Source organism: Gopherus flavomarginatus, chromosome 8 (assembly GCF_025201925.1).
Source record: "Gopherus flavomarginatus isolate rGopFla2 chromosome 8, rGopFla2.mat.asm, whole genome shotgun sequence".
Taxonomy (NCBI): domain Eukaryota; kingdom Metazoa; phylum Chordata; order Testudines; family Testudinidae; genus Gopherus; species Gopherus flavomarginatus.
The window spans coordinates 4,669,998-4,695,970 of record NC_066624.1 but is presented as its reverse complement, the minus strand read 5'-3'; the positions used below and the strand labels follow the sequence as shown (position 1 = coordinate 4,695,970).

The 25,973-nt window shown below is 45.0% G+C and overlaps 1 protein-coding gene across 1 annotated transcript in view; it reads left to right on the top strand.

Moving 5' to 3' along the window:
* Nucleotides 1–25,973, top strand: part of GPC3 (glypican 3) — a 270,979-nt gene that overhangs the window by 11,119 nt on the left and 233,887 nt on the right. The window contains exon 2 of the mRNA XM_050964411.1: nucleotides 3,624–3,785. Coding sequence (XP_050820368.1) covers nucleotides 3,624–3,785 — 162 coding nt within the window. The remainder of the gene's footprint in view (nucleotides 1–3,623; nucleotides 3,786–25,973) is intronic.

The following is a 25,973-nucleotide window of genomic DNA, read 5'->3' as shown; positions in this document are numbered from 1 at the left end:
AATAATACATTGGTCTTCCATAGCACACATGATTTGTACAGCACCTCCCTCAATGGAACCCTGGTCAATGGCGATACAAATAAGAGAGGCTCTCCAAGCTCTTCACAAACAAGCCTTAACAGCTGGGGGGGGGGGGCGAGTAGAAAAGCAGTTTGTTCACCTAGAAAATGGGGATAATAAGGAAGTCGACAGAAGAGTTTTCAATGGCACAGAAAGCAGTTAACTGCTCACTTCCCATTGACTCAGAGTCTAACGCCCCTTCCCCCAGTTGACTTGTTCCATGTTACACAGCAAGACTGTACCAGTCAAGAATAGTACCCGAGAGTGCCTGACTCTGTCCTGTACTGTGGCCACTGAACTGTACCCCCACCCTTTGGGCTGTAAACAGCAACGCCCTAAACCTTCAGCATCTCACTCTGAAATTTCTGGCCTGCCCTTATTGACCTCCAGGATAGTTAATGTTTTTGGCTCCCACCATACAAATTTTTGGGCCATTCAAAGTAACTCCCAGCTTTTCCCCTTTTGTGTTTGCTCTCATGTGGGATACATGTGTGTCATTTGCTTAAAAGTAAAAAACCAATTTGAGATATGAAATAGCTCAGCTGATCACAGTGAGGGAGGGAGGTGCCTAGATGACATTGCTGTTTTCCATTCATTTCTCTCTCTCTCTCTCCTCTCACAATTCTCTTCACTGCTAGATTTGAGAAATATTTCTGTATCGGTATCAACTCTGTGTTTTGTTTGAAATTAGAGCACTTACTAGCACCCTGGAGTAGCAGGACATTGAAAGCTGTGCAGTAGAGTTAAACATATTGTGCTATGTACCTTGGGTTGCAGATTGACTGGGATTTAATTCTAAACCACCTTTATAAAAGTGCCTTTATGTAACAGCTTGTGTTAGTCGTATATCTTTTCATATTTCATTAAAATATTTTATTTCTTAATATTTTAGTGATTTAGGCAATTTTACAGCCTTTGTTAGTTTTTCGCACATACGGTGTCACCGTGCTTCTATGAAGTAATCGATCCTACATGTCATTAATACACTTTACCACTTTAATCAGCCTCAGTTTTAATATAACATGTAATATCTGTGTTAGTAAAAATTTTTCCCTGTGCATAAAACATGCGTTGGCAATGAAATGTGTCAGATCACCTTTTATAGTGGGGAAAATGTTTCAATTTTCGTTGTTCCTGAGCCCTGACAATTTGAATCTTTTTTTTAATCTCCTCTTAGGAAAGTGGAAGATGAAGGTTTACATTATTTATTTTGTTCTTTAATGTTCATGTTTTTTCAAAAGTGATTTTTGACACTTGTTCGTGATTAGTTGAAAAGTGAATTTAGTAGAGATATTAAAGGAAGAACCCAATAAATCTAAGGATGATTAATCCTCAGATCAGAGTGATAATTTACTGGAGTAATGTCAAAATCAATCAGAACTTGCTTCATTTCCATTTAAAAAACATGTTCTACAGACTAAACTTGAAACCACTCTTGCGAAACTAGTGGAACTGCTATGTACGACTTTGTTAAGATTGCACAATTTTTGGGCCACGGACTGCATCTTGGTACTGTGTTTGTCAAGTGCGTAGCACAATGGGAATCTAATCCTTGCTTGACAGCCTCTGGACACTACTGCAGTACAAGTAATTAATAAGTAAGACAGTTCTGGGAGATGAAGTCAAGGGTTCTCATTGACTTCAGTGGTGGTTGGATTTGGGTCTCTGCACCTCAAGTTGCTTTTTAATGGACCATTAAGTACTGTGTATCCACCCAGTATTATAAACCACAGCAGTGGATTAGATTATTTTTATGATCAAGGCTTTTGATTCTGATATGAGCTGTTTATTCTGTTTGATCTTGTGTGCCTACAATTTGCTGTTGGAACATAGTTGAGGTGTGTGTGTGTGCACGCGCATGTACATATTAACGTACGTGCGCGCACACACACACACACATACTTTATATTAAAAAAAAATGAGTCCAAGACCTGCAAAAGTGACTTGGTTTTGCCACTGCCAAGCAGTCATAAGATCATGAGACTTAACCTCTCTCCCTCCCCCGCAATGATTTAATACCCTTAAATATATTGGGTTATTTTTGTTTGCCGTTTGCTGTTTGGTGTTTGAGCTATCAGGATTCGTGTTTTCCAGTTTTTATTTGAAACCATGAGGGCTACAAACTTATTTCAGTTTATTTTTTTTTTAAATGTGAAAGTTCAGGATCTCAGCTCATCGCATGCCTCTAGGAGCTGGGGCTTTTCCAGAATGCCCAAATCACATGAGACTCACAATTAAACCAGGAGACTTGGCAACACCAAGGACTAGTGTTCTGAATATTCAGTTGGCAATACCGTAAGGGGCCTTATTTCTAGAGAGCAGGAGCTCAGCGTTTTCTAAAAATCAGGCACCTAAAAAGTGAGGTAGCTAAAATGACTTATTGTTTGGAAAACCTATTACATGTTTTTCTGCTCCGGACATTTCAGTACAAGGCTGCCCAGTGCGTGAGTACTGTTTTTCATAGACTGTGTTGTATGTGCAGTTCTGCCCAGACTTCTGCAAATAGTCCCTGATCCTGCAGTTGGGTATGTGAAGCCCACTGACTCTTACGGTGCTCCATGTAGGCGTAAGGGTCCAGCCACACACATCCTGCTTGCCTAGCTCATGCCGGTCCCATGAAGGTAACAGGATTTGGCTTGTAGTAATGCTCACACAGTAGGAGAAACACTGTATTTGCAGGGCCGGCTCCAGGGGTTTTGCCTCCCCAAGCAGCGCCCTCCCCCCCCAAAAAAAAAAAAATCGTTCGCCATCTATGGCAATTCAGCGGGAGGTCCTTCGCTCCAAGCAGGAGTGAGGGACCCTCCGCCGAATTGCCACCGAATACCTGAACGTGCCGCCCTCCTCCGGAGTGGCCACCCCAAACACCTGCTTGATAAGCTGGTGCCTGGAGCCTGCCCTGTGTATTTGAATAGACTTCTCTTAGCTAACATTAAAAACTGAAAAATAATTGGTTTGTCCTAAGCCCATTCCAGTTAAGGCTGTGGGTTTGGAAGGCTGGAGAGCATATGCAAATATGGTAATGCTGTGAATTGTATATTCAGTGGCATGCATTACCCCAGTGTCACAAACTCCCCTCCATCAAATCTTTGCTCCTCTTTCCTGTCAAGCCCCTTATTTTCCCCACATCCTCGACCCCAATCTGGTTCTCTCCTATCTCTGGCCCTCTCCCGCCTGCTGCATGCTCCCAGTGTTCCCACAGCCATAGAGATGTGAGCAGAATGATGCTCTAACATCACTTTGCCCAACACAGCTTAGCTATGTCTCTAGGGCAAAGCAGGATGGGGGCCTGTGCTTTAAGCAGGGTTTTGGTGACTACTATCCTCAGATGGTGGGGTCGGGATGGTTCCCCTCCCGTATCCATGTTGCCTAGAATGCCTCTTCCCTCAGCTCTGCATCTGCTTGGAAGCACAGTAGGGGATGCACGAAATCCGGAGTGTTGCAGTTAAATCAGGAGACTGAATGGATCTGCCTGACGCAATTATTGCGATGGTACGAGACTCTGGAGCTGCTTTCTTCTTTCATATGCTAAGGTCAGCTTCTAACGCACTCACCTCTATATGCAGGGGCAGATCTGCAAGTGTGTGTCCCGAAGGGCTCAACCTGCTGCTCGCGGAAAATGGAGGAGAAGTATCAAGCAACGGCCCGTTTGACCATGGAGCAGCTCCTGCAGTCTGCCAGCTTAGAGCTGAAGTTCCTCATAATTCAAAACGCCGCCGTCTTCCAAGGTAAGTGTTTGGAACGACTTTCCCTTGCACGGCCATCAGGGAGCGTTATGGTGTCCTGGATGCTCGGCTTCGGGAATAAGGATTAAGGCTGAATGGGACTTGTCCCCTCTGAGCTCTGCTAGCAGCAGCCCTTGCTACACCAGGAAAGTGTAGTGTCTTATCCCCCGCATCCTCCTTCAGGGGGGCACTAGCCACTCCCCTGACCTGGGACTGCCCCTGCCAGGGCCGGCTCCAGGCACCAGCATTCCAAGCTGGTTGGGGCGGCATTCTGCAAGGGGTGGTAATCCCCCTTGTTTTGCCCCCAAGCAGCGCGCCGAATTGCTGCCACGGGCAGGGGGGGGGGCAGTCTGTGTGCCCTTAGGGCGGCAGGTGTGTTTCCGCGGCAGCGGCAATTCGGCGGCAGCTTCTATGTTTAGCTGTCCGGGGCGGCTTCAGCTAAACATAGAAGCTGCAGCCGAATTGCCGCCGCTGCGGAAACACGCCTGCCACCCTAAGGGCACACGGACTGCCCCCGCTGCCGAGGGCGGCAATTCGGCGCGCTGCTTGGGGCGACAAAAACTGTAGAGCCGGCCCTGGCCCCTGCCTGCAGCTTGCGGCGTGCTAGCTGCAGCATTCTGCTGGGGGTATGGGCTGAGAGAAGGGGGTCCTCATGCCTCCCTCTCTTTCCCACCCCGCTTTAGTGCCAATGGAGGACAAGCCGTGTAACTCTTGCCTAATTAGCAGACCTTACGGATATAGTTCCTCTCAATGGTACTAGGGAAAAATTTGTGGTGTAGCGTGTAGGGCTTCTGAGGCTTTGCGGCTGTGTTCAGGGGTCTCTCTTTGATAGCGAATGAAGCATTAAATAAATGCTCACGCGGCTCAGTCTGGGCCATGCCTTGTTGCCGAGCTGCAGTAGCTACATGGTCGCGGCACTGTAGGTTCTCAATGCCTGGCTAATTAATTCATTGTGACAATCTGCTGTGGAAGCACTTAGTTTCTTTCTGAACTTTCATGGCGTGAGGTCTCTAACGATCAAGCGGCTCAGGCCCCAGAAGTGACAGTTACCACATGTGGAATAATTCACCATTGCCAGTAAGAAATGACAAGGCCCAGTAGCTGATATCTGGAAGAGCTACAGGTTTCTGTGCTCTGTTGCTGTTGGCTTAGTGGAGGAAGTGTTGTGTAGCTTGCAGATGAATAGCATTTTGAGCTCCAGAAAGCTGGGAATGGGGCTTCCTTGCCAGTGTGTCTGAATTTTGTTTTAAATCCCCTTTGTCAGATGCTTTACGCCCCCTGGTTCCTGCCCCTTCCATAGGACAGGTGACTCAGTGCACTTCTGATCTGTAGGCAGGATAGAGTTAGAGGGGCAAGCAGCCGAGCCTCCCCACCCGCCCGCTGGTGCTGGAGGAAGAACTGGGCAGTGTCGGAGCAGATTTTGGTGGGAGATGGGGTGGGGAGCACTGTGGACCAGCTGGAAAAGAGAAAGAGCTGGTTAAACCTAGGTGTGAGTGGCCCGAGGAGATACCTCTATGAGGTCGTTCTCAGTGTCCTGGGGCATTACGGAAGAGTGATGGAAGTTTTCTTTGCCGCTAATCCCTGTTGGATGTGGAGAGGGGGTTAGGAAGAATGGCTAGAAACTGCTTCTCTAAGGCACATCATCTCCACTTTCCAATCCAAAGGGGCTGCTCCGTACTAGATCCGGTTTTCGCTTCCAAACCTTGGTAAAATTATAAATAGCCTCTAGTTTGAAAAGCATAAGGGCTCTTCTGTGGCTAATATAGAAGCTGCCCCGGACCAAGCTGATGGGAGGAGACTATCCCAGGTGTTTCTTTGGTTCTCATATTGCCTGTGGCTCTTGTGGCAAGGATTTCTGACCTGTGCACAAGCCCCCAACCAGGTTTGTTTCTAAAACTGTGTTTGGATGATGCTGGAGGTGCATCAGCCAGAATGGCTCCGTTTGACACTTTCATAATAACTTTCCTCTGAGGGTTCCAGCGTACTTCAACAGCTCTAACTACTAACACTGAACAATGCTCCCCTGACCCTATGCAAATAAGTACTGTATTATTCTGACCTGACAGATGGGTAAACTGAGGCGCACAGAGCAGACACGATTTGCCCAAGATCACAAAGCAAGTCAGTAGCAAGGCTGTTATTCCTGATGCACAGTCTCTGGACTGAACCACTAACAAACAGTCATTTCAAAGGAGTAAAGAGAGATTTGAGCATCCCTCTAATAGAAACAGTGCATATAAATTCTAAGACCAAACATTTTTTGTGATGTGCAAATACGTTAAAAATCCCTTTGTTTAGAATTAACCAAGCTGATTCTTGTACAATTCCTTCAGTATCAGACTTCATAAACCCACCATTAAAATGTGTGTGTGTAATAATTTTGCTCATACCTACTGCAGGCTGCAGTCCAGAATGAAAGTCTCACTGAGGTAGTTAAATACTGTCTCTGCCCATGGGAGTAGCGTTTTGCTCTGTTCAGTTACCCGTGGTTTTCCCCCCTCTTTAATTTGATGATATGTTGTTCTCAGCAAAACTGACCTTTTGATGAACACATTTCATTGCTAGAGTACAGCAATCGGTATAGTCATTTGTGCTTGCAATTGCTCTTCATGGACTGTCCTCAAGCAAAATCTTTTCTTCCACAGCTAATGTGAGATGAAATGATTGCGTGAATGTTGACCAGCATAGTACTGGGATTCAGTCATTCTAACTGAATAACTTTTGTGCTCTGTTTAAAAAAAAAAAAAAGGCATGAGCAATCAAGCATTTTCCCAGCATGCTAGTATTCTTTGCAGAGTAACCTGCTAAGGACAGGTATTTCATTTATTTTTGACCACGTCTTGCTAAGGGCCAGATTCAAAGCTTACTGAAGTCAATGAGAGTCTGTAATGAACTTCTGATCAGACCCTAACAAAAGCCCTGCTCCGGTCCAGTACTCAGCTTGTCGGCACGTGTGCTGCACATTTTATTTCTCTGAAAAAAATAAATGGATAGAAGGGTTTTTGGAGCCTTTTAAATGAGAATGTATTTTATGAGTGCTAAATAGAATAAGGTAAACCTCCTGGGAGAATGAGATGACGTGTACAGGAGGAACGCGAGGCATAGTCAGAAATGGTGCATAGCTAATGAATAGGACTGGCTGGAAAACAAGAATTTCCTCTTGTGAAAAATTTTGAGATTTTAGAATCTGCTTTCATTCCAGGTTGGAATGGAACCAAGATCTTTCAAAACAATTTGCACAGAGAGAAAAAGAGCAAGCGAGAGAGAGAGAGACTGACTAATCTTCCTTCTCCTCACCTCCTCCAAGAAAAGGCAACAGGCCAGCAGCCAGGGGGTTCATCTGGTCATGTGGAAGGTCCGCCTCTGGATCAGGCAGAGTAGGGACTTGGGTGTGCGAGACCCGGGTTCTAGGTTATTTCCTTAACCGCTGTGCTATTGGCTGTTGAGGGAAGTGTCTCTCTTTAATCTGGACCAGAAATTTCATCCTGGACCTGCAAAACAGTCATGAAGAAGGTTCAGCTGAAATTGACGTGGATCCATAAAAAGTTTTAATTTCAATGAATCCACATTTCCTGATGAGAAAATGTTTTGCTGAAAAATTCCCAACTAGCTCGACTAATGAAACTAATCACTGCTAGAGCAGAGCTCTGGTGATACCATTATCAAAGGGTATATTTCTAGCTGGAGTCCAAGAGCAACTCAGTTCAATTAGCTCTGTATAAATTATTTTGGACTCAAAGAAGACTGATTACAAATGTTCAAAAATTGGGTTCTTTACTTATCTTTGGAATTAAAAGCTGGTGTATATTTTATTTATTTATTTTTTTAAAGTAGAACATGGGTCTCCATTCTTTTAAAAATATTTTGGCTGGTGACACACCAAAGGCTGTGAGAGCTGCAAAAAGTGGGCCTTGACCCCACATATGGACTTGGGAAGAGATGATGAAGGCCAAAGAAGCCACAGAAAGGCCGACTCTCTCATAGGCAGGAAACTGTCGAGGTGATGGGGAGGAGTCTTTTCTAGAGTTGTAGTGCTTAGTGCAAGAGATTTCTTAACCCTTCTCACCTTCTGATTCCCAGTTACAGCTGTGCAATGTGTCTTACAGACTCTGGAGAATCTGCCATGGGATGGATGTGAAAGAACAGAGATGGGTTGTCCTGCTCCTGGTGTTGGTTACTCTACTAGCAGAGGGCTTTGGGCCTGATTTATTGATGGTGTTTAGGCACCTGAAGATGCAGATATGTCTTTAGGGGCTCTGTAAAATCCATGAGGTGCCTCTCTGCATCTTTAGGCATCTAAATACCTCTTTAAAATCTGTATCTACAATCCCTTTGTATCTGCTTTGTCCAAAATGGATCTATGCATGGGAAGTGGAGGGTTCCATGACTCTACGAGCTGGGGGCTTCAAGAAAAAACCCAACTTTGTGAGCTTTGCAATACAGTTGTGAGAGTTGGCAACACAGTTAAAAGAAAAAGCTCAAGTAATGTGTAGAGATGGTTTTTTTTTTTTTAAAAGTTATTCTGAAAAACTGTCCCTTGTCCTCATCAGTTACTTTGACAAAATGTCACCGATTCCATGGGTCTGACCTGCGTGTCTCCTGAGAGTGGTTTGCTGGGAGGAAATAATTGTGCCGCTGCCTGAAGGGGTGTAATATGTTGGTGTGGGAACATATCCTGCCCACTCACAAAAAAGAAGAAACCCTTCAGAGTTCATTTTAATATTTGTAGCCTGACATCTGAAGGGACCATTAGCCTGACGACCAGTATCTAGCCCAGATGTTGTTGGTTTTTTTCACTAAATGTAATTTCTTCCTGCCCAAGCTCTAGCAGCCTCTCTGCTGATAAAGATCAGGGGAAATTGTCTGGCATTCACAAAAATCTCATCCAGGCATATCTGTTACAGTGTTCACTTAGCAAGGGTTATTAGATTATTAGAGTTTTAGACCCTTGAGCTCTTCCTTTATTGCAGTTTTAAGAAAACACAGCAAAAAAACAATCTTCACAAAATTAAAGTGGTACATTTAGGACCTGATCTTGTCTTACAGGCATTTTTTAAAATTATGGAGGTGGTTTAAATAGTGTTTGTTACCTTAGAAACTTGCTGAATTTGACTGTTTTAAAATGGAACGGAGCTAGCATCCACTGTGGTATATTTGTGCTCTAGGATTTGTAATGGCAGGTTACGTACATAGCAGGATTGTGCTGTGTTACCTGTTACCAAGCACATGTAGACCCTGTGGTTCAGGTCCTCAGCTGGTGCGAATCATTGTTGCTCCACTATAGTGAAGGGAGCAGTGCTAACACACACTAGCTCAGCGCTGGGCAAGGGTGTTTCAGGCTGCTTTTCTTGTTGCACAATGACCTCCATATCCTAGCTCTGATGGCTAATGCCACGATGGTCCTATGATGCTTGGTGCTTCCCCTCTCCTCTGGCTTCTGGATCCGATCCCTGCCTTGGGGTTTCAGGTTCCCCGCAGAGTCTAAGGTTGCTAGTTTTGGTTGGATGTATTTCTGGAGGTTTCATCACATGATGTAATCTTAATTAAACGTGAGTCTTCAATTCCGGGAGACTCCAGGTCAATCCTGACAACCCTACCCAGACCTTTCTTAAAACCCTCCCATCCTCTAAATAACAAAATATAAATATAATTTTAAAAGCGTCCTTAAAGGTGAACGGCAAGGCAAAGAAGGGTGTCTATTTTTGTTTGTTTATAATGTGTTTAAAACAAACAAACAAACAAAAGCTGTGAACAACTTCAAGCTGATTTTTCTTACTTTAGTAACCCCTGGTGTTATCTGCCCTGTTTTTGTTTAGGGGTGGGGGTGACATCGTTCTCTGAAAGCAGAGGCAGGTGATTTAGGCTTTGCACAAAGAAAACTTTTCTCCCAGATGTTGGCTAGGAGTCTGAGTTACACAACAGTGAACAAAAACAAACTAGAAATGTCATAGCCACTCAAGTTAGGGTGATCAGACAGCAAGTGTGAAAAATCGGGACAGAGGATGGGGCGGTGGTAATAGGAGCCTATATAAGAGAGAGCCCCAAATATTTTGACTGTCCCTATAAAATCGGGACATCTGGTCACCCTTACTCAAGTGCTCCCATATCAGTCTCTTGTGATGTACTCCCATGAGTTTTCCAGCAAAAAAAAAAAAAATCAGGTGAGGGAAAACCTCAGATTTCTAATGTAGTCTTTTGAACGTGAAATATCTTTTGGGGTTTTTAAAATACTCTGTAGATGCACAAAGGGACTTTCTTTTCTTGCAGTGACCTTTAGGCAGGGTAGACCCCCCCCCTTGCTCCATGAGTCTTGCTAGAAATCTTGGCCCCCAGCAGGCCCTATGGCATAAGTGGGGCTGGCAGTTCTAACTGCTGCAGGGCTGCTCTCCCCACAGTGCTGTGGGTAGCAGCAGAGAGGACTGCTAATGCAGTGCACTTGTGGAAAAAGTTGCTTTCGTGATTTGAAATGACTGCTCGTTCGCCACCCCCCTCAGCTAATACTAGTCAGAGAGCAGAGGTCATGTTCAGGTCTTGCTCTATGCCGGTGAAGCAGCGTAAAAGGTCGGTTGTAACCACATGCCAGTTGCTGGGCCACAGTCTCCTCTTGGAGACAGTCGTGATGATGACCTGCTCTAGCTTGTTTACCGTGAACCGAATGCATCCTAGGATGTTCCCTACACGTTTTAATCAATCTGAATTGAAATTTGGATTTTTCGCTTGGGATGAAATTTTGTCCCCGGTAAGATGAATAGCTCATTGGCTTGTATGGGGTTGGGATTCCATCCTCTCTAACCTCCATATTCTCATTTCTAGTTTATTTACCCTTTAATTCTTACACTAATGTATTGTATATACCTGCTGCATTATATGGTTGCACACAGTTCTTAAAGCTATGGCTATAAGTGGCATTTTAAATTTTTTTGACAGAAATGATCACTCACACCATTATTTTAATTTAGATTTATAAGATGCCACCAACAGGCGTGTCAAGGTATTATTCCCACTTTGAACTTTAGCGTCCAGAAAGTGGGGACCTGCATGTACCCTTCTAAGCTTAATTCCTAGCTTAGATCTGATAGCGCTGCCACCAACCAAAAATATAGCGTTTTTGGTACACTTCCTGTCCCCCAAACCCTTTCCTGGGGGACCCAAGACCCAAACCCCTTGGGTCTTAAAACAGAGAGAAATAAACCATTCCCCCTCCTTTCCCCCTCCCAGACTTTCTCTGAGAGATCACTGTGATCCAAACTCCTTGCATCCTAAAACTGAGAGGAATTAACCTTCCCCCCACCTCCTTTCCCCCCACCAATCCCCTGGTGGGTTCAGACCCAGTTCCCTTGGGTCTTAAACAAGGAAAAACATCAATCGGGTTCTTAAAAAAGAGAGCTTTTAATTAAAGAAAGAAAAAGTAAAAAATATCTCTGTAAAATCAAGATGGAAAATGTTTACAAGGTCTTCAGCTATACATAGACTAGAGTGACTCCCTCCCCCCCTAGCCTAAGTTACAAGTTACAGCAAACAGAGGTAAAATATCCTTCCAGCAAAATAAAGAAAACAAACAAAAGACTAATCCACCTTCTAGCTAGTACTTACTATTTTGAACATGAGAGACTGTTTCAGAAAGATTGGAGAAAGCTGGTTGCACGTCTGGTCCCTCTTAGCCCCAGGAGCGAACAAACAACAACACAAACAGCACAAACAAAGACTTCCCTCCACCAGGATTTGAAAGTATCTTGTCCTCCGATTGGTCTTTTGGTCAGGTGTCAGCCAGGTTCACTGAGCTTGTTGACCCTTTACAGGTAGAAGAGACATTAACCCTTAACTATCTGTTTATGACAAGGCGCCTCATCCTGTGCTCTAGAATTCTTACATCAGTAGCCTAGTAACCAACACGAAGGGTCTCATCTTGCTATGGAAACTCTTATCTCCCTACCATGCTCCAGCCAAAGAAACAGAAAATCTTCAATCCGGTAGGCATCTTGCCAAATGTGTGGGGAAGAGACTGCCGTGCAGCCCCTGTGGAATGCCAACCAATCCAGCCAGGCAGCCAAGGTGGGAATCCAAATCTGGATGCGAGAGGCAGTAATGATAATACTGTCCTAGACGCTTCCTCTTGCCATATTGTCTACTCTTGGGATATTTGATATCTTCCTTAAAGCTCCAGCTCCTGGAATCATGTGATTACATGAGACTCTTAGCGTACTTTTATTTGTTTTTAAAAGAGAGTTCCTAGCCCTCATGGTTGCCAAGAAAAGTTTGAAAATGTGACCTGAATGCACGCAAAGGGGTCAGAAACCTGAAGTCAGTGACAAAGAACCCAACATTTATTATTCAAAAAAGTCACACGATTTTTAAGACCATCTCATGATTTTTGGGAAAGCTGGGTTGTGGCTTTTGAACACCTGGGCATGGCAAACGGTTCTATTTCTGCACATTCTCATGCACCAGATATTAGCTTCCTAATGGGCTTGTACGTTTGGCTCTAGAGAGGCCCACATGCATTAGGATCTCTGTATCCATGGTAAAAACATTATGCTGTCTATCTTTCTGTAAATGCTTGGACCAGAATGTTTCCCACGCTGGCGTGAGTGGCCTGCTCCACTGAGCTCTGGTGGACCACGTATGGAGCGTGTTTGGATGTCGAAAGGATTTTCTGAGCAAATGGTCAGTCATATCCAGGTCCCCTAAGAGGTTTGGGTGCTGGGTGCTCCCAGGGTAGAAGGCTGGGGTGTGGCTGACGGGCTGGCCTCCCGGCTGGGGCATTGACAAGTTCTTGGAGCAACCGCTGTCTGTCAGGGGTTGGCCATGCCCATCCAAGCACCAGCTGCATTTCTTGTGTTTTTCTGTGTGCTCTGTGTCTGGGTGGGTGGGGATTATTAGCTGGTGGTCGCCACCCAGGCCCTGTCTGGCTCCCTGCCATGTGGTGGACCAGGTGGACCTGGCTGTGGGTGGATACCGCAGTTTCTTGCAAGAGCTGGCTTCTGAAAATTCAGGCCCAGAGCAGGGGAGGAATTTGTCTTCCAGAGCACAGACTTCCACGCAGAAAGATTAACAAGCAAGGTTAGCTTGTGTTTCCTCAGCTCCCTTTATCTTGCAGAAGCTGAAACCACTTTACAAATGTAAACTGATATACAGCTCTGCTTCCCTTCAACCCGCTCCCGAAATACAACCGCCCGATGGTGAGATGTGGCAGCTGTTCAGTCACACGTCGCAACACCGCACGGCTGAGAGGACAGCGAGTATCGAATGTGGCATTCAACTGGAACGGCAGCGGAGGCACAGGGATGCAGAACGCAATTATCTGAATTGGAACCTGGCCAGGGTGCTGCAGTTAACTTCTTTTAGGCCAAATCCGTCAGTCCTGACGTGCGGCCTTGCCCGATTCCCATTAAAGTCAGCAGCAATAACCTCACTATCCTTAGTCGTAACAGAACTGCTGGCCTAGACTCAGACCCCCCTCCAACTGGTTTCAAAGGGGATTTTGCCTGAGTAAGGACTGCAGGCTTTGGGGATGTTTGAGTGTACTTGGGTCTCTAGTCTCTCTTTAAAACAACGACTGACTCAACCCAGATAATCCAGGATTTGTAATAAAGGAAGAAGAATATTTTCTCACTGCCAGACCTGTAATCTCTCTAGATTGTGGCTAAACAGCTGCTATAAAGAGGGATCAGACTTATTCCTCTATGCTCTGCAGTAGGATATCAGAGAGCTGTAATTCTTAGCCCTATCAGGCGGCCCGGAGGGCTGTAAATCTTCCATTAGACATAAATGCAGATATTTTGGTTACTTATAGTTATTTACGCTATAACCATTCGTATCTGTCAGGGCTGAAAGCAGCTTTGACATTGCGAGCTTCTATCAGGTTATCTTTTATCGGTTTAGCAGCGCCTAAGACACACACACATATCAAATAGCCAATCCTATTGTCGGAGCCCTCTCAAGTATGACTGAATTATTTATTTTGTTATGATGAAAATGTCTGGGCTTTATTGGGTTTTCTTTGAAGAAGTTGATTCGGCCTGAAGTCTGGAAGATAAAAGATCAGTGATAGTCTCTCCAAGATTCTTCTTCTGTCTCCTCCAAGGCTTTTAATTTGTCACAAGCTGCTGTTGCTACTTTAAAGTCAAGGTGAGAGAGTTAAGCCTCTAGAATTAAAAAAAAAACACATTAACTATACGAAAAACTCTTATCTTTACTAATTATGCCTTTTACTGGTAAATCTAAGATATCTGCAGCATCAATTAGGTAAGAAGCGATCAGGCTGGATGTGCTTTAGGGAGTTGTTTTAAGTACTCTAGTCAATCACTGCAGAATGAAATCATTGGTATCAGGGCTGCTATGTAGAAGTCACAGCTTATGATTTGGTATAATTTAATACTCCAACACTTTAAAACCAATTAAGTTTGACAGTGCAGGAGGGTGTTTCAGGTTTTGGCAGTAGGAAGACTCGTGTGTGCTTTAGCACCATATTTACTGTACTTAAATGTTGAAACTTTTCAAGATTGTTGAGATTGAAAGGGGAAAGGGTGGCGGGGGGAGGCATTGCCTGAAAACATGGAACAAGAGCAGAAGAATTTAAAGTGAAACGTAACAGAGGTGACAATCCCAGAGAATGTGAAAGACCAGGAATCTGAATTAGTCCTGAACTAGAAAGATCACGGTTGTAGTCTGGTTCTTTTACGATTGGGACCAAACTCTGATAGCCATGCAAAACTAACCTATGTTGCAAAGTATCAGAGGGGTAGCCATTAGCCTGGCTCTGTAAAAAGTGACAAAAAGACCTGTGGCACCTTATAGCCTAACAGATGTATTGGAGCATAAGCTTTCGTGGGTGAATACCCACTTCGTCAGATGCATGTAGTGGACATTTCCAGAGGCAGATATAAATATGCACGCAAGAATCAGTCTGGAGATAACGAGGTTAGTTCAGTCAGGGAGGGTGAGGGCCTCTTCTAGCAGTTGAGGTGTGAACACCAAGGGAGGCAAAACTGCTTTTGTAGTTGGCTAGCCATTCACAGTCTTTGTTTAATCCTGAGCTGATGTTACAAAGTGACTGCATTTACCATGCTGCAAGGGAGTGTCCTGTGGTGTAGATGGGACCTTTGTGCTTAGGAGATCCCAGTCTCTTGAGCGGTTTGTGAGATGCTGACAGCTAGAGTTGAGCATCCCACAGAATTTTTGATTGGTTGGCACTTCTGAAAAGTCAAATATGTAAATAATTTCAGGTCAAAGGAAACATTTTGCGTCAATAGAATCAGTCTGGGGCTTTGTTTCAGCTTTGACCACTTTGACATGTGTATGAATTTTTAAAAATTTGAAACAAAAAGACACTTCAGACAACAATGAAAGAAATATTTGGTTTTCAAAAAGTTGAAATTGAAATACCTAACTTTTTTAGGGGTCTTTTTTCTCCCTCCCCTCCCCCAATGAACAATGTGATGAAACCAATACAAATGCACAAACCTTATAGTGTTGCCATCTCTGCATTTTTTTTCTCTAAAAGAGTTTTTCAGCTGAAATATTTCACCGGGCTGCACTGCTGTTTAAAGCCATTTGGGAAAGCTGTGCTAAAGATGCTTCGTCTACAAATGCTTTGAGAACCTGTTGGCTTCTCCAGCCATGTGGATACAGAGCTGAGGAGGAGGAGTTGGTGGGAATTGATTATTTGTATTACAGCAGCACCTAGTGGCCCCAACTGAAGTTGCGGTCCCTCTGTGCTATATGCTGTACATATATAATATCGTAATCAACAGTCCTGGGTTGTGGTGGGCCTAGGGCCGTTGCTCCAGTCTCTGCTGGAACATCAACCAGGGAGAGGCTATGCAACCCCATGCAATGTCTGCTGTTGGGTGTGGATTATGCCCCTGTCCCACTCTCTGGTCTCCTCCACGTTGGTTTCCAGTGTGTAGGGAGGGTTGAATTTCATTCCCAGCGAAGAGGATGGTGGTTCTGATTTTAACAATGGTGAACAAGGGAAAGAATTGGTCATAGAATGGAAACAGTTACCGTCAAATGCTATTTCCTTTTCCACCTGGATCTCACCACGGCATTGCCTCTGCCCAGGGCAAGAGAACCTCAATACCTAAGACAAATGTTGCAAAACTTTGTTACCCCTGAGAAGACTGAGAAGGTTGTAATTGATTAGCAGACCTGGCTGCTATGTAAATATAATACAAGGTCTGTGGTCAGAAGAGTAGGGGATTGTTAAAGGATAAGCACTAACCTAAAAAAAATAAAAAAGCTCTTAGTTATAGTCAAACAATAGCAGGGGTGGGTCTGTAGGGGTCAGAAACACAGCTGTGTTGTGAATGGTGAGAGGGCTGTCTAACCGCTATCCCTCTTGAGTCTTTACAGAGCATGTCCGGCTTCTGTAGAAAATAGCAAATTCTCACTTATGTACAGTCAAATAGTGATTCAGGTCATCTTCAGGTGGAGAGGGGAGAAACCGAAGGAAGTTTATTTTTTTTAGATGAGTGTTTTAAGTCTCAAACTTGTGCATACAAATATATAAGCATTGTGATTTCATCCTCTAGGTCATCCACTGATTTGTATACCTTTGCCGTAGCCCCTCTTATTAGTTTAGAAAGGAATTTAAACTCTCGATGCCTCAGTATCTCCTCATCTCATCAGTTTTGATGTACGTCTCTGAAACCCTCCTGTTTGGGGTGTGTGTGATGTGCATATAAAAACATAGGAATGGCTAGATTTGATCAGATCATTGGGCCATCCAGGCCAGTATTCTGACAATGTCTTGTGCCAGATGCTTCAGGAAAAGGTGCAAGAAACTTGGTAGTGGTTAACTATGGTGATGGGTTCCACAGATTGATGATTGTGTTTAAAAAGATATATATGTATAGGTGTAGATTTGTTTGTATAAATATATATAACTCTAGTTATAAGATTCATTGGGGGGAAATGTCACCATTCCTTCCAGTAACCGGAACTCTTTGTTCATAAATCAAAGGTAACCTGTTTTTTACAAGTCTAGTAGAGTCTGAAAAGCACCCTAATGCTTTGCTTTAGAAGCAGAGCCGGAATTGTAACAGCAGTGTCAAATGATTTGAAATTTTGGGGCTCAGCAAAATGCAGAACTTTGTTGAAGCCTTGGGCTTTAAGAAATGACTACTGAGAATTGATGAGCTTCTTTAACAAATTGTAAAATCCATCATTGAGGAGTTAAGGCTGTGTAATTGCCCTCCTGAGTCACATAAAACTTAATATTGGATGTATTGCATGACAATGTTCACTACTAGCAAAGTAGATTTTAAAGGTATTTGTTTAGCATTTTCTCTGCCTGGAGTTTAAATTGCAGCTCTCCATTGCTGCGCAGATAACAAAGGTATGGGCAGTCGAACACGATTGACGCACGTCCTGGGAGTCTTTCTGCAAAACTGGATATGGTAGGATCCATGAGGGCTGAAAAGTCAGGGCCCTAATGTCATTATTTTGGAGAGGTTTCCTCTTTGGTACTCTGCAGATAGGGTGGAAAGGCTCCCACTTTCCATAGCTTCCAACACGTTGTCCTCTGCTGCTGCTGTTCTCTTCTGTGGAGAGGGGAACCGAATGTGTTTAGCTCTTTACGTTTCCCTTGTAGACATGACTCCTGTGGCTGGAGGCCGCACTGGGTGCTTAGCAGGGGAGATAGCTGACTGGGCTGGGCTCCTACAGATTCCCTGCTAATCATAAGCAGATTAGATTGCTCTGCCCCCACTGACCCAAATCAGTCTGGGACACTCTCCAATGCTCCCCCCAGGGGCCTGTTGCCATGGGTTTTGTGGCCTCTAAAGGCCAGTCCTGGAGGAGGAGGGTAGGGATATTGGAAAAGGGAATATGAATATCCAGAGGGTGAAAAATTAGCTTAAGGGGTTACCCCTGATATTGGAGGGGTCCCAAGGCAACGCAGGGAGAAGGACAAAATGAGCCTGGCTTCTCAGACTAGTGATAACATGTACAGCTCAATTCCCTGTTGCAGTCACAGTGGAGTCCTGCATAGACTAATGGCAGAGTACTGCCCCTTTAAATCTGCTGCATCTCTGGATTTCCTCTGAGGTTAAATATTGCTGACTCCATTTCACAGCTGGAGAGACAGAGACTTTGAGGTTCACCGACTTGGCTGGACAGAGAGTGGACTAAACAAGCGCCTGGGTTCTGCTCATGTTTCTGTCGCTGACTTGCTGCCACTTTGAGCATGTCTGCTGTCTCTCGTGTGCTGCTGCTTTCCTTGCTGGGAAACCTTGTCTTCCATGGATTGCAAGAAAATGAGCCTCCTTGCCAAGAAAGGCAGGTCCTTAGCCTGCTGCACCAAGGCCTGCATGGTAAGGAGGCAGAAGTATACGAATGGATGAAATCATAGCAAGAGTTCAGTCCTAGTGACCTGTGGTCTCTTGTTGAGTGTTCACCAGATCATCCCAAAGATCTCACCGAGCATCTGCCTTCACCTTAGCTATAGCCTCTTCCTGGGAGGCTCAAAAGCTGTCCCTAGAATTAGAGCAAAGAAATAAAGATTCCAGTGGTGAACTAATACAGCAATTAAAGGAAGAACTTAGCTAAGAAAGAACTAGAGTTAAAGAGAGAGAATCCAGAGGGACATGGCAAGGCCTAGCCAGAGTTTGGCATTGAAGCCTATCAGTGGTTGAGGTGGAGACAGGCCTGGCTCCCATCCCTGGACTTAATCCTCTTGGCTAAGGCATGGCCTATACTTAAAGGTTTGGTTGACATAGCTGCAGTGCTCAGGGGTGTGAAAAATCCACCCCCTGGAGTGACAGCTATTTAGGTTGCCAACTCTGACTGAAGCTAGTCCAGGAGTTCCCCCCGCCCAACACGATGTAATGTAATTTTCTTAAAATATCCTCTTAAAATCTCATGGATTGCTTTCAGTAGTCACAGGGAGATCAATGCCATTTCTGGGAGACTCCAGGTCAAACCCAGAGGGTTGGCAACCCTACAAACTAACCCTCACTGTAGGCTAGGTGGTGGAAGGTGCTTCCATTGAGGGAGGTATTTTTGCTCAGGACGGCGGTTTTCTTACAGTGACAGAAAAGCCACTTCTGTCACTGTAGGCTGCGTCTACACTAGGGGGTTAGGTCACCACAGTTATGTCGAGGAAGCTAGGCTGGTGTGGTCTCCATAGTGCAGACAAGCCCTGGGTGGCACTTGCAGACTTCATAAATGAAGTGTTTCCTGTGAAAATGCTGCTGTGAGCATTTATTTTGCATGCATTGCTGCAAATAATTCCCAGCACTGGGGGCAGCCTGAATTCGGAGGGGAGTGAAATCATGTGAAACAAGTTTGCCAAAAACTTCGAGTGTTTTTCTATGAGAAGGTTTTCGTGTTCTGTGGGACAGTCAGCAACGGAAGGGAGCATAATGCTGGCTGAGGGCAGTACACCTGTACCCCACTATAATGCAGTTATGGGGAGCCAAAAATCCCTACTGTGTTATAGCTGAAACCTCGTTATATCGGGGTAGGGGCGGCAGGGCTCTGGCAGTGATTTAAAGTGCTCTGGGCTCCAGCCGATGCAGGGAGCCCAGGCCCTTTAAATCGCTGGTGAGCCCCACTGCTGCAGCCCCGGGGTAACAGTGGCAGGGCTCCAGCGGGATTTAAAGGGCCCGGGGGTCCCCGCAGCAATCGGAGCCCTGGACCCTTTAAAGTACCGTGGAGCCCCACTGCTACGATGCTATGCGCGAACCCGTGTTATATCGGGTCGCGGTATAGCAGGGTAGAGGTGTAATTCAAATCTCCCAGACAGAGCCCCTGCCTTCTACATCTCCACTTCTCTTGTGTTCTGTTGGGGTGTGAGGCAGGCACATCACTCCCTGGATAATGTGCTGCGTCAAGCAGCTTTCTGGCAAAACGCCTTCTGGACATGCTCCTCCGTCAGAAAACGAATTGCTGGGTGGTGATTGCAATATAATCAGAGAGAGGGAGCATTGTACATTCGTTTGAGCTTTCTGCTTTTGGAGCATTTACAAACTCAGTGAACTGTCTTGTTTTCTGTAATTACGTCTTGAGTCAGGAGTTATCGTCCATAGTTCAAATATTAACACATCTAATTCCCCCCCATAATGCTATAAAATAGTCAAATTATGTCTTCCAGTTTGCACTAGGCAGCTGTAAATGTCACGCTACCATCCAGCATGGTATTTATGGAACTCCACGGGGCTGTAATTTTTGGTATTCCCAATACAAAAATGGATGTGCAAGAGTTCTTCATTGCCTGGCCTGAAAGGATTAAGGAAGGAGATAAATTCTCCCACTGCGCTAAGTATTCAAAATGCAGAGAGGAGCCAGTGTGTAAACATTGCTTTGGAAGCAGCGGGGGAGGAAGAGGAGGAAAAAAACCCCTAGACCTAGCAATAAAGTCAAGGACAGGAGGCAGCATGTGGAAAGGAAACATCCCACTACATTGTCATCTACTTCACTTTTCAAGCTGCAATAAGATGTAGCAATAAAAAGGCCAATGATGCATTTCATCCAAGTGATATGAACTCTTGCCGAGCCAATTAAACTGTCAATATGCTATGGTTTCAGATTCTTTCTAACAAACTGGGTCGCCACAGGTCTGTTACTCACTTACGTGACTTTTACCGCTGATGCAAAATCAATTTAGCAATTTATAATCTTACATTTCATTATGAAAGTAGATTAATTTGTAAAAAGAGACATTGAAATAAAACATGGGCAGATGGGACCCCCTCCCACTGTGGCGTGCTGAGGCATTGCGGTCTGTAGCGTAAAAGTGATGCAATTAGCCAATCTTTGCAGGTCACCGTAATTCTTAGGCACAGTGGAAGGGGCCATGGTGGAATTAAATTTTAGAGCTGAATCTTTACTCTTTGGTAGGTTTAAACCGGGTCCTTAATAACTATTTAATAATAGAAGCATTTTACTCTGATCTGTCATTAATTTTAAAAGCTTAAAATTAGCTTTACTCATTCCACCCCTAACAAGCACCTTTTCTCTTGTATTGAAGAGGAATAAAGAAACATATATGACAGATTCTCAATACGCAAAGCTTGTTAGGGCTATAGGAGAGAAACCTGCTCTCACCAGATCTGTATATCATTAGCATTAGAGCAGTACTGATGGAGTGGGGTTTTTGGCTCCATGTTTGTTGTTTCTGGATGCAGCATCCGGATGCTGTGGCCCAGATTTGTAAAGGTATTTAGGCTTTGCTACGCTGTGTGGCAACAATTAACTGATTTAGGAGCCTAAATCTCATTTTTAAAAGGAATTTAAGCATTTAGGAGCTTTAATCCCATCGATAGTCAATGGGGTTTAGGCTCTGAAGTGGTTAAGTCCCTTTTGAAAATGAGACATAGGCCTGGTCTATGCTTAAAACTTGGGTTTACCTAAGCTAGGTTGCTCAGGGCTGTTAAAAAATGTGCACCTGTGTGATATAGTTAGGTTGACCTACCTCCATTGTACATACTGCTAGGTTGATGGAAACAACCGGTTCTCAAGGGGGTGGATTTATTACTGCGATGGAACACCCCTTCCCATTGCTGTAGCAAGTGTCTACACTGCAGCCGCACCGCTGTAGCATTTTTAGTATAGACACATACCCGTAGACTCCTAAATCAGTTAGGGTTTGCAATGTTGAGTGCAGCAACACCTAAATACTTTAAAAAGGGCAAGGTCCTTAAAAGTTTGTGTGGGTCACTGGTGGCCCAGTCATGGTCCTGCCACCGCCCTGCTTATTCTCCCTGAGGCCTAGGGTTTCCAAGTCTCCAGGATTGTCCTGATGTCTCCAGGAATTAAAGATTAATTTTTCATTAAAGATTATGTCATATGATGAAACATCCAGGAATATGTCCAAGCAAAATTGGCAGTCCTACTGTACAGAGGTCCTGCCCCTTTCCTGAGGTCCCACCCTCGCCCTGCCTCTTCCCCTGAGCCCCTGCTCCCTGCTTGCTCCTCTCCGCCCCCTTCCCCCCATCACTTGCCCTTACGGCCTGTAAAAAGTGGAAGGGCCATGGCCCCCCGGTCCCTCCTGTTCTGGTGCCCCTGTGCAGCACCATCATTTTGAATAAGGTGATGACTTGTCCAGTGAAGTGTGGGCATCTGGGCCATTTGTCTGACTTGGAGAAACACCTCTTAGATCCTACCTTGGGCACCATAACGGCCACTTTTCTGGTTTTCTATTGTGTTTTGGTAATACGTGTTGGGAGAGAACCTTGGAAACGATGCTGTTTTTCTGAAGCTCCTTCTCTACCCCGGCCCCCATGACATTTGCTGCTCCATGAATAAATGACAAGCTTTGACAGCTTTATGGATTCCCTGAAAATGAACACGTGTGCCCTAAGGGAACTTGAGGCCCTGTTTATCATCTGTGGAGTCACTTAGAGATGCCAGACAGAGAAGTAGCCTTTCCTGAGAGGGAGACCTGTGGTTCTGTAGACTGACTTGGGAATATGATCTGCATCGTGTCTGGGCCTCCCTTTTAGGGCCTACTTGCAGGTTTCAGGAATTCTACAGTGATGGAAGGAGGGCCATGTTAAGTGCCAACATTGTTGTAGTTAGAGCTCTGTGTTAACAGGATATCGAGGCGATAACCCTAGCAGGGCAACCCTGAGTTCTGCTAGCACCTTGTAAAGTTGTCAGGCCTGTAGGAGTCATTGAAAGATTCTCCCCAGCCTGGCTTTTAACATATGTAGTGGTTTGAATGGGTCTGCTTCATCAGAGCAAATCTGCTGTATCCTGACGGAAAAGCAGGGCTGGCTCTAGGTTTTTTGCCGCCCCAACCAAAAAAGTTTTTGGCTGTCCCCCTGCCCCCCCGCACCCCCCTGCACCTTCTGCTGCCCCAGCTCTGGGCCTCCCCCCCCCCCGCACCCCCTGCCGCACCACCCCTGGGCTCTGCCCCCTCCACCCACGCCCCCTGCTGTTCCAACCCTGGGCTCTCCCCCCCACACCTGCACCCTCCTTCCGCCCCAGCCCTGGTCACTGGTAACTTGCTCCCAGGGTGGGTCATTCAGCAGGAATTTTGGATGTGCACGGAACACAGACAGGACTGGCTCCCATATGGTTACAGAACTGCAGTAAAGTGGAACAATTTTCAGCTTGTGTGATTGGAGGATATCTGGATGCATATTATAAGACTGTCCTCCATAAATGAGGAAAAGTTGAGGTGCCTTTATTATTCTTTTGTTCCACTCTTTGTTTCTATGGGGAATTTGCCAATGCAATATTACTGTCTTCCTTTTAAACAAATACAACTTAAAAAAAAAAAGGCAATGGCTCTTGAAAATAGCAATTCCAGTCCTAAAAACCACTGGGAAGCATTTCTTGCTCAGTTTTATCCTACTTTTTCTACAGCAAGTTACAGTGGATCAGTATATTTGATTTGGGAGAAATGAAGTAAGAGCTGCTCAAATTGAGCCTGAGCACTCCTGAATTTTGAGGTGTTCAAATCTGGAAGGCAGGTGCTAGACTACCTTTCTGAATATTAGCTAAATCTGGAAAGGAAAAGTCAATTTCTGCTTCCGTGGCTCAGAAGTGGAAATCCTCTTACGTGCCTGGTACTGTATCTAAAGCTGTCCAAGTCCAGAACCTCCCCTCCCTTACTTTTCATTTTAAATTCTAGTGGGATCCACGTACCTCCCTTGCGAGGCTTCAGATAGAGAGAGGTTCTGTCCATTTTGTCCACCCAATTCCTTCTTTTGGGGGCTGCAAGGTGAGGTCACACCAGTATCCCTAAGCCAGTCTGGGGATGTCTTCTGAAGGGGATATCTGGGCCAACGCCTTCTGCTCCTTGGACACACTTGTTCCCCATTCACAGTGCCACCCCGCTCTAGCAGTGAGTGCTCCATTCACAGCAAGCTGCAGCATGGGGTTTCAGCTACCACACTCCCCCTGCTTTCCTGTTGATATCAGCCAAGGGAATGCTGAGAAATGTAGTTCTTTCCTTGCTCCACAGCTGGCTTTCTAGGCAGGGAGCTAACCAAGGAACTACAGCTCTCAGGGCCTCCTGTTGGATCTCATCTCCCAGGCTGGATCCCTGCCAGCTGCCGCCCCTGCAAATGGGCTGCCCCAAGCACCTGCTTGCTTTGCTGGTGCCTAGAGCCACCCCTGGGGAAAAGGAAGCCTTTTGTGTACATCCAGTGATTACATCAGTGCTGTAGCTCAAGGGACCCAGAAGGCCTCCGATAGGAAGAATGCCCTGCGGGAATGTGGGATATGCTGTTCAGTGGGGAGTCTGAGCTGTGCTGCAAGGCCCACTTATTTCACTCCAGCTTTTGGGAAGGAAGGTGTCAGTGTGGGTATAGGGATGCATAGGCCTGTGCTATCTCTCTGTACAAAGGTGAATGTTTCTTGCTGTGAATACTTAGTCCCAACGCACTACAGATGTTTCATCTGTAGCATCCTCAGACCTCCCCCAGTTTCCCCGCCAGTACAGTGTTGCCATCTCTTGCCATAGTATATCGAGTCTCTCCATGTTTAGTGTCGTCTTAGAGTTCCAGCTGCTGGCGAAAAGAAAGAACATCAGAGTTACATCTTTAATTGAAAATTGCAAGTTCCTAGTTCTCATGGCTGCAGAGAAAAAAATGTGACACAGGAGTACCCTGAAGGTCAATGTAAAGATCCCCAACTATTTATTAAAACCAAACCAAACAACCTCATGGTTTGCGGGCCTGACTCATTTTTGAATGCTTGGGATTGGTCATAGAGTTCCAAGCTAAAAACAGCAATAGTGAAATTCATTCTCTGGTTCTGATTATTATGTTTTCTTAGCCAATTATACAAGATGGGCTTCTGGTACTCCCTTCCCCATCACAAAACTTCTGGGTACAAAATCCTGATGAGTTTCAAGGGTAGTGCAGCCTATCCCGGGTCTTACGTGTGTTGTGTGCTAATGATGCGGCATGGGCAGAGGCCTTGAAATCAATTCCAATCAGCCTACGGTGAATTAAAGGCACGCTTGAGAATATCTTCTTCTTAGTTTTGCATTGCAAATCAATTCACAACTGCTACAAAATGGAGATGAGTTACTTGTGTGCCAAAGTGTAAGCATCTCCTCCTCCTCCCCCGCCACGCTATAGTGCTTAGAAGTGATGTTAGCTGGACTGTAACATTTTGGTTGGGCCAAATCTTAAATTTCAAATGTTGGCAGGAAAATATTCCTTGTCTATGGTCATAAAAGGGTAACTACTGTTCTGCACTAGCCACAGCAACGGTTGGTTTGAATGTCATGCTCACTTTTACTTGCGCTTAGGATGACCACACAGCAAGTGTGAAAAATCGAGACAGGGGTGCGGGGTAATAGGAGCCTATATAAGAAAAAGACCCAAAAATCGGGACATCTGATCACCCTACCTGCACTCAGGGCTCCGTCTTTGCAGGACACTTTCTGATGCAAGAAGTTTAGGGCCTCGTCTGTAACTTGGTCGGTGGGTCAGTTGTGTGTGTGAGGGGACTGTGTGTGACAGCAGAAGTGGTGTAGCAGAAGCACCTACTTCGTGATTTGCCAGGGGATGCTTAGCTCCCCACTCTGCCACAGACCCGCCCCCACCTCACCCCTACGAGTAATTCTGGGTGCATCTGTTTTTGGGTGACAAACTGTTTACTCCTAAGGAGCCTGATTTTTCAGAAAGTGTTGATTAATCAACCCTGGAAAATCAGACCCCATTAAGTCATCAGTGGGGCACTCCAAAACGGAGACACCCAGAAGCACTAGCTGCTTCTCAAAATCTTTACTGTAATTACATAGCAAATGATTTTAGATCTGTGCAAAATGTAGATATCTAATAGACACACAAATCGAATTAATCTTTTATGATAGCTATTGCTGAAATGTAGGCAGCAGTAAGTATTTATGTGTAAGATTTTTATTTAAAGTTGTTAGGCATTTTTGTAATCTTAAGGTGTCTGAATATGCCTGAAAAACTCTATTAATCTAATGCCCAAAAAGCAAGGATTTTAAAAAGACAAAATACAGCTATAGAAGGAAAACATTGATCCATTGTAAAATGGTGCTGCTGCTGATTAGTCCTTCCAAAATGTATCATCTCCCAAGTCAGAAAATCTATGACTAAGTGTCATAAAGAAGTAATTTAAAAGTGGTGGAGAGCAGTAAAGCAGCAGGTACGACCTCAGCTCATAGATTGGATGCCCATTTTTAAGGAAATTGGTAAGTAACTGATTATAATAATGCAGCATATTTGTACTGCTGTAGTCGGTCAACTTCTTCTTCTT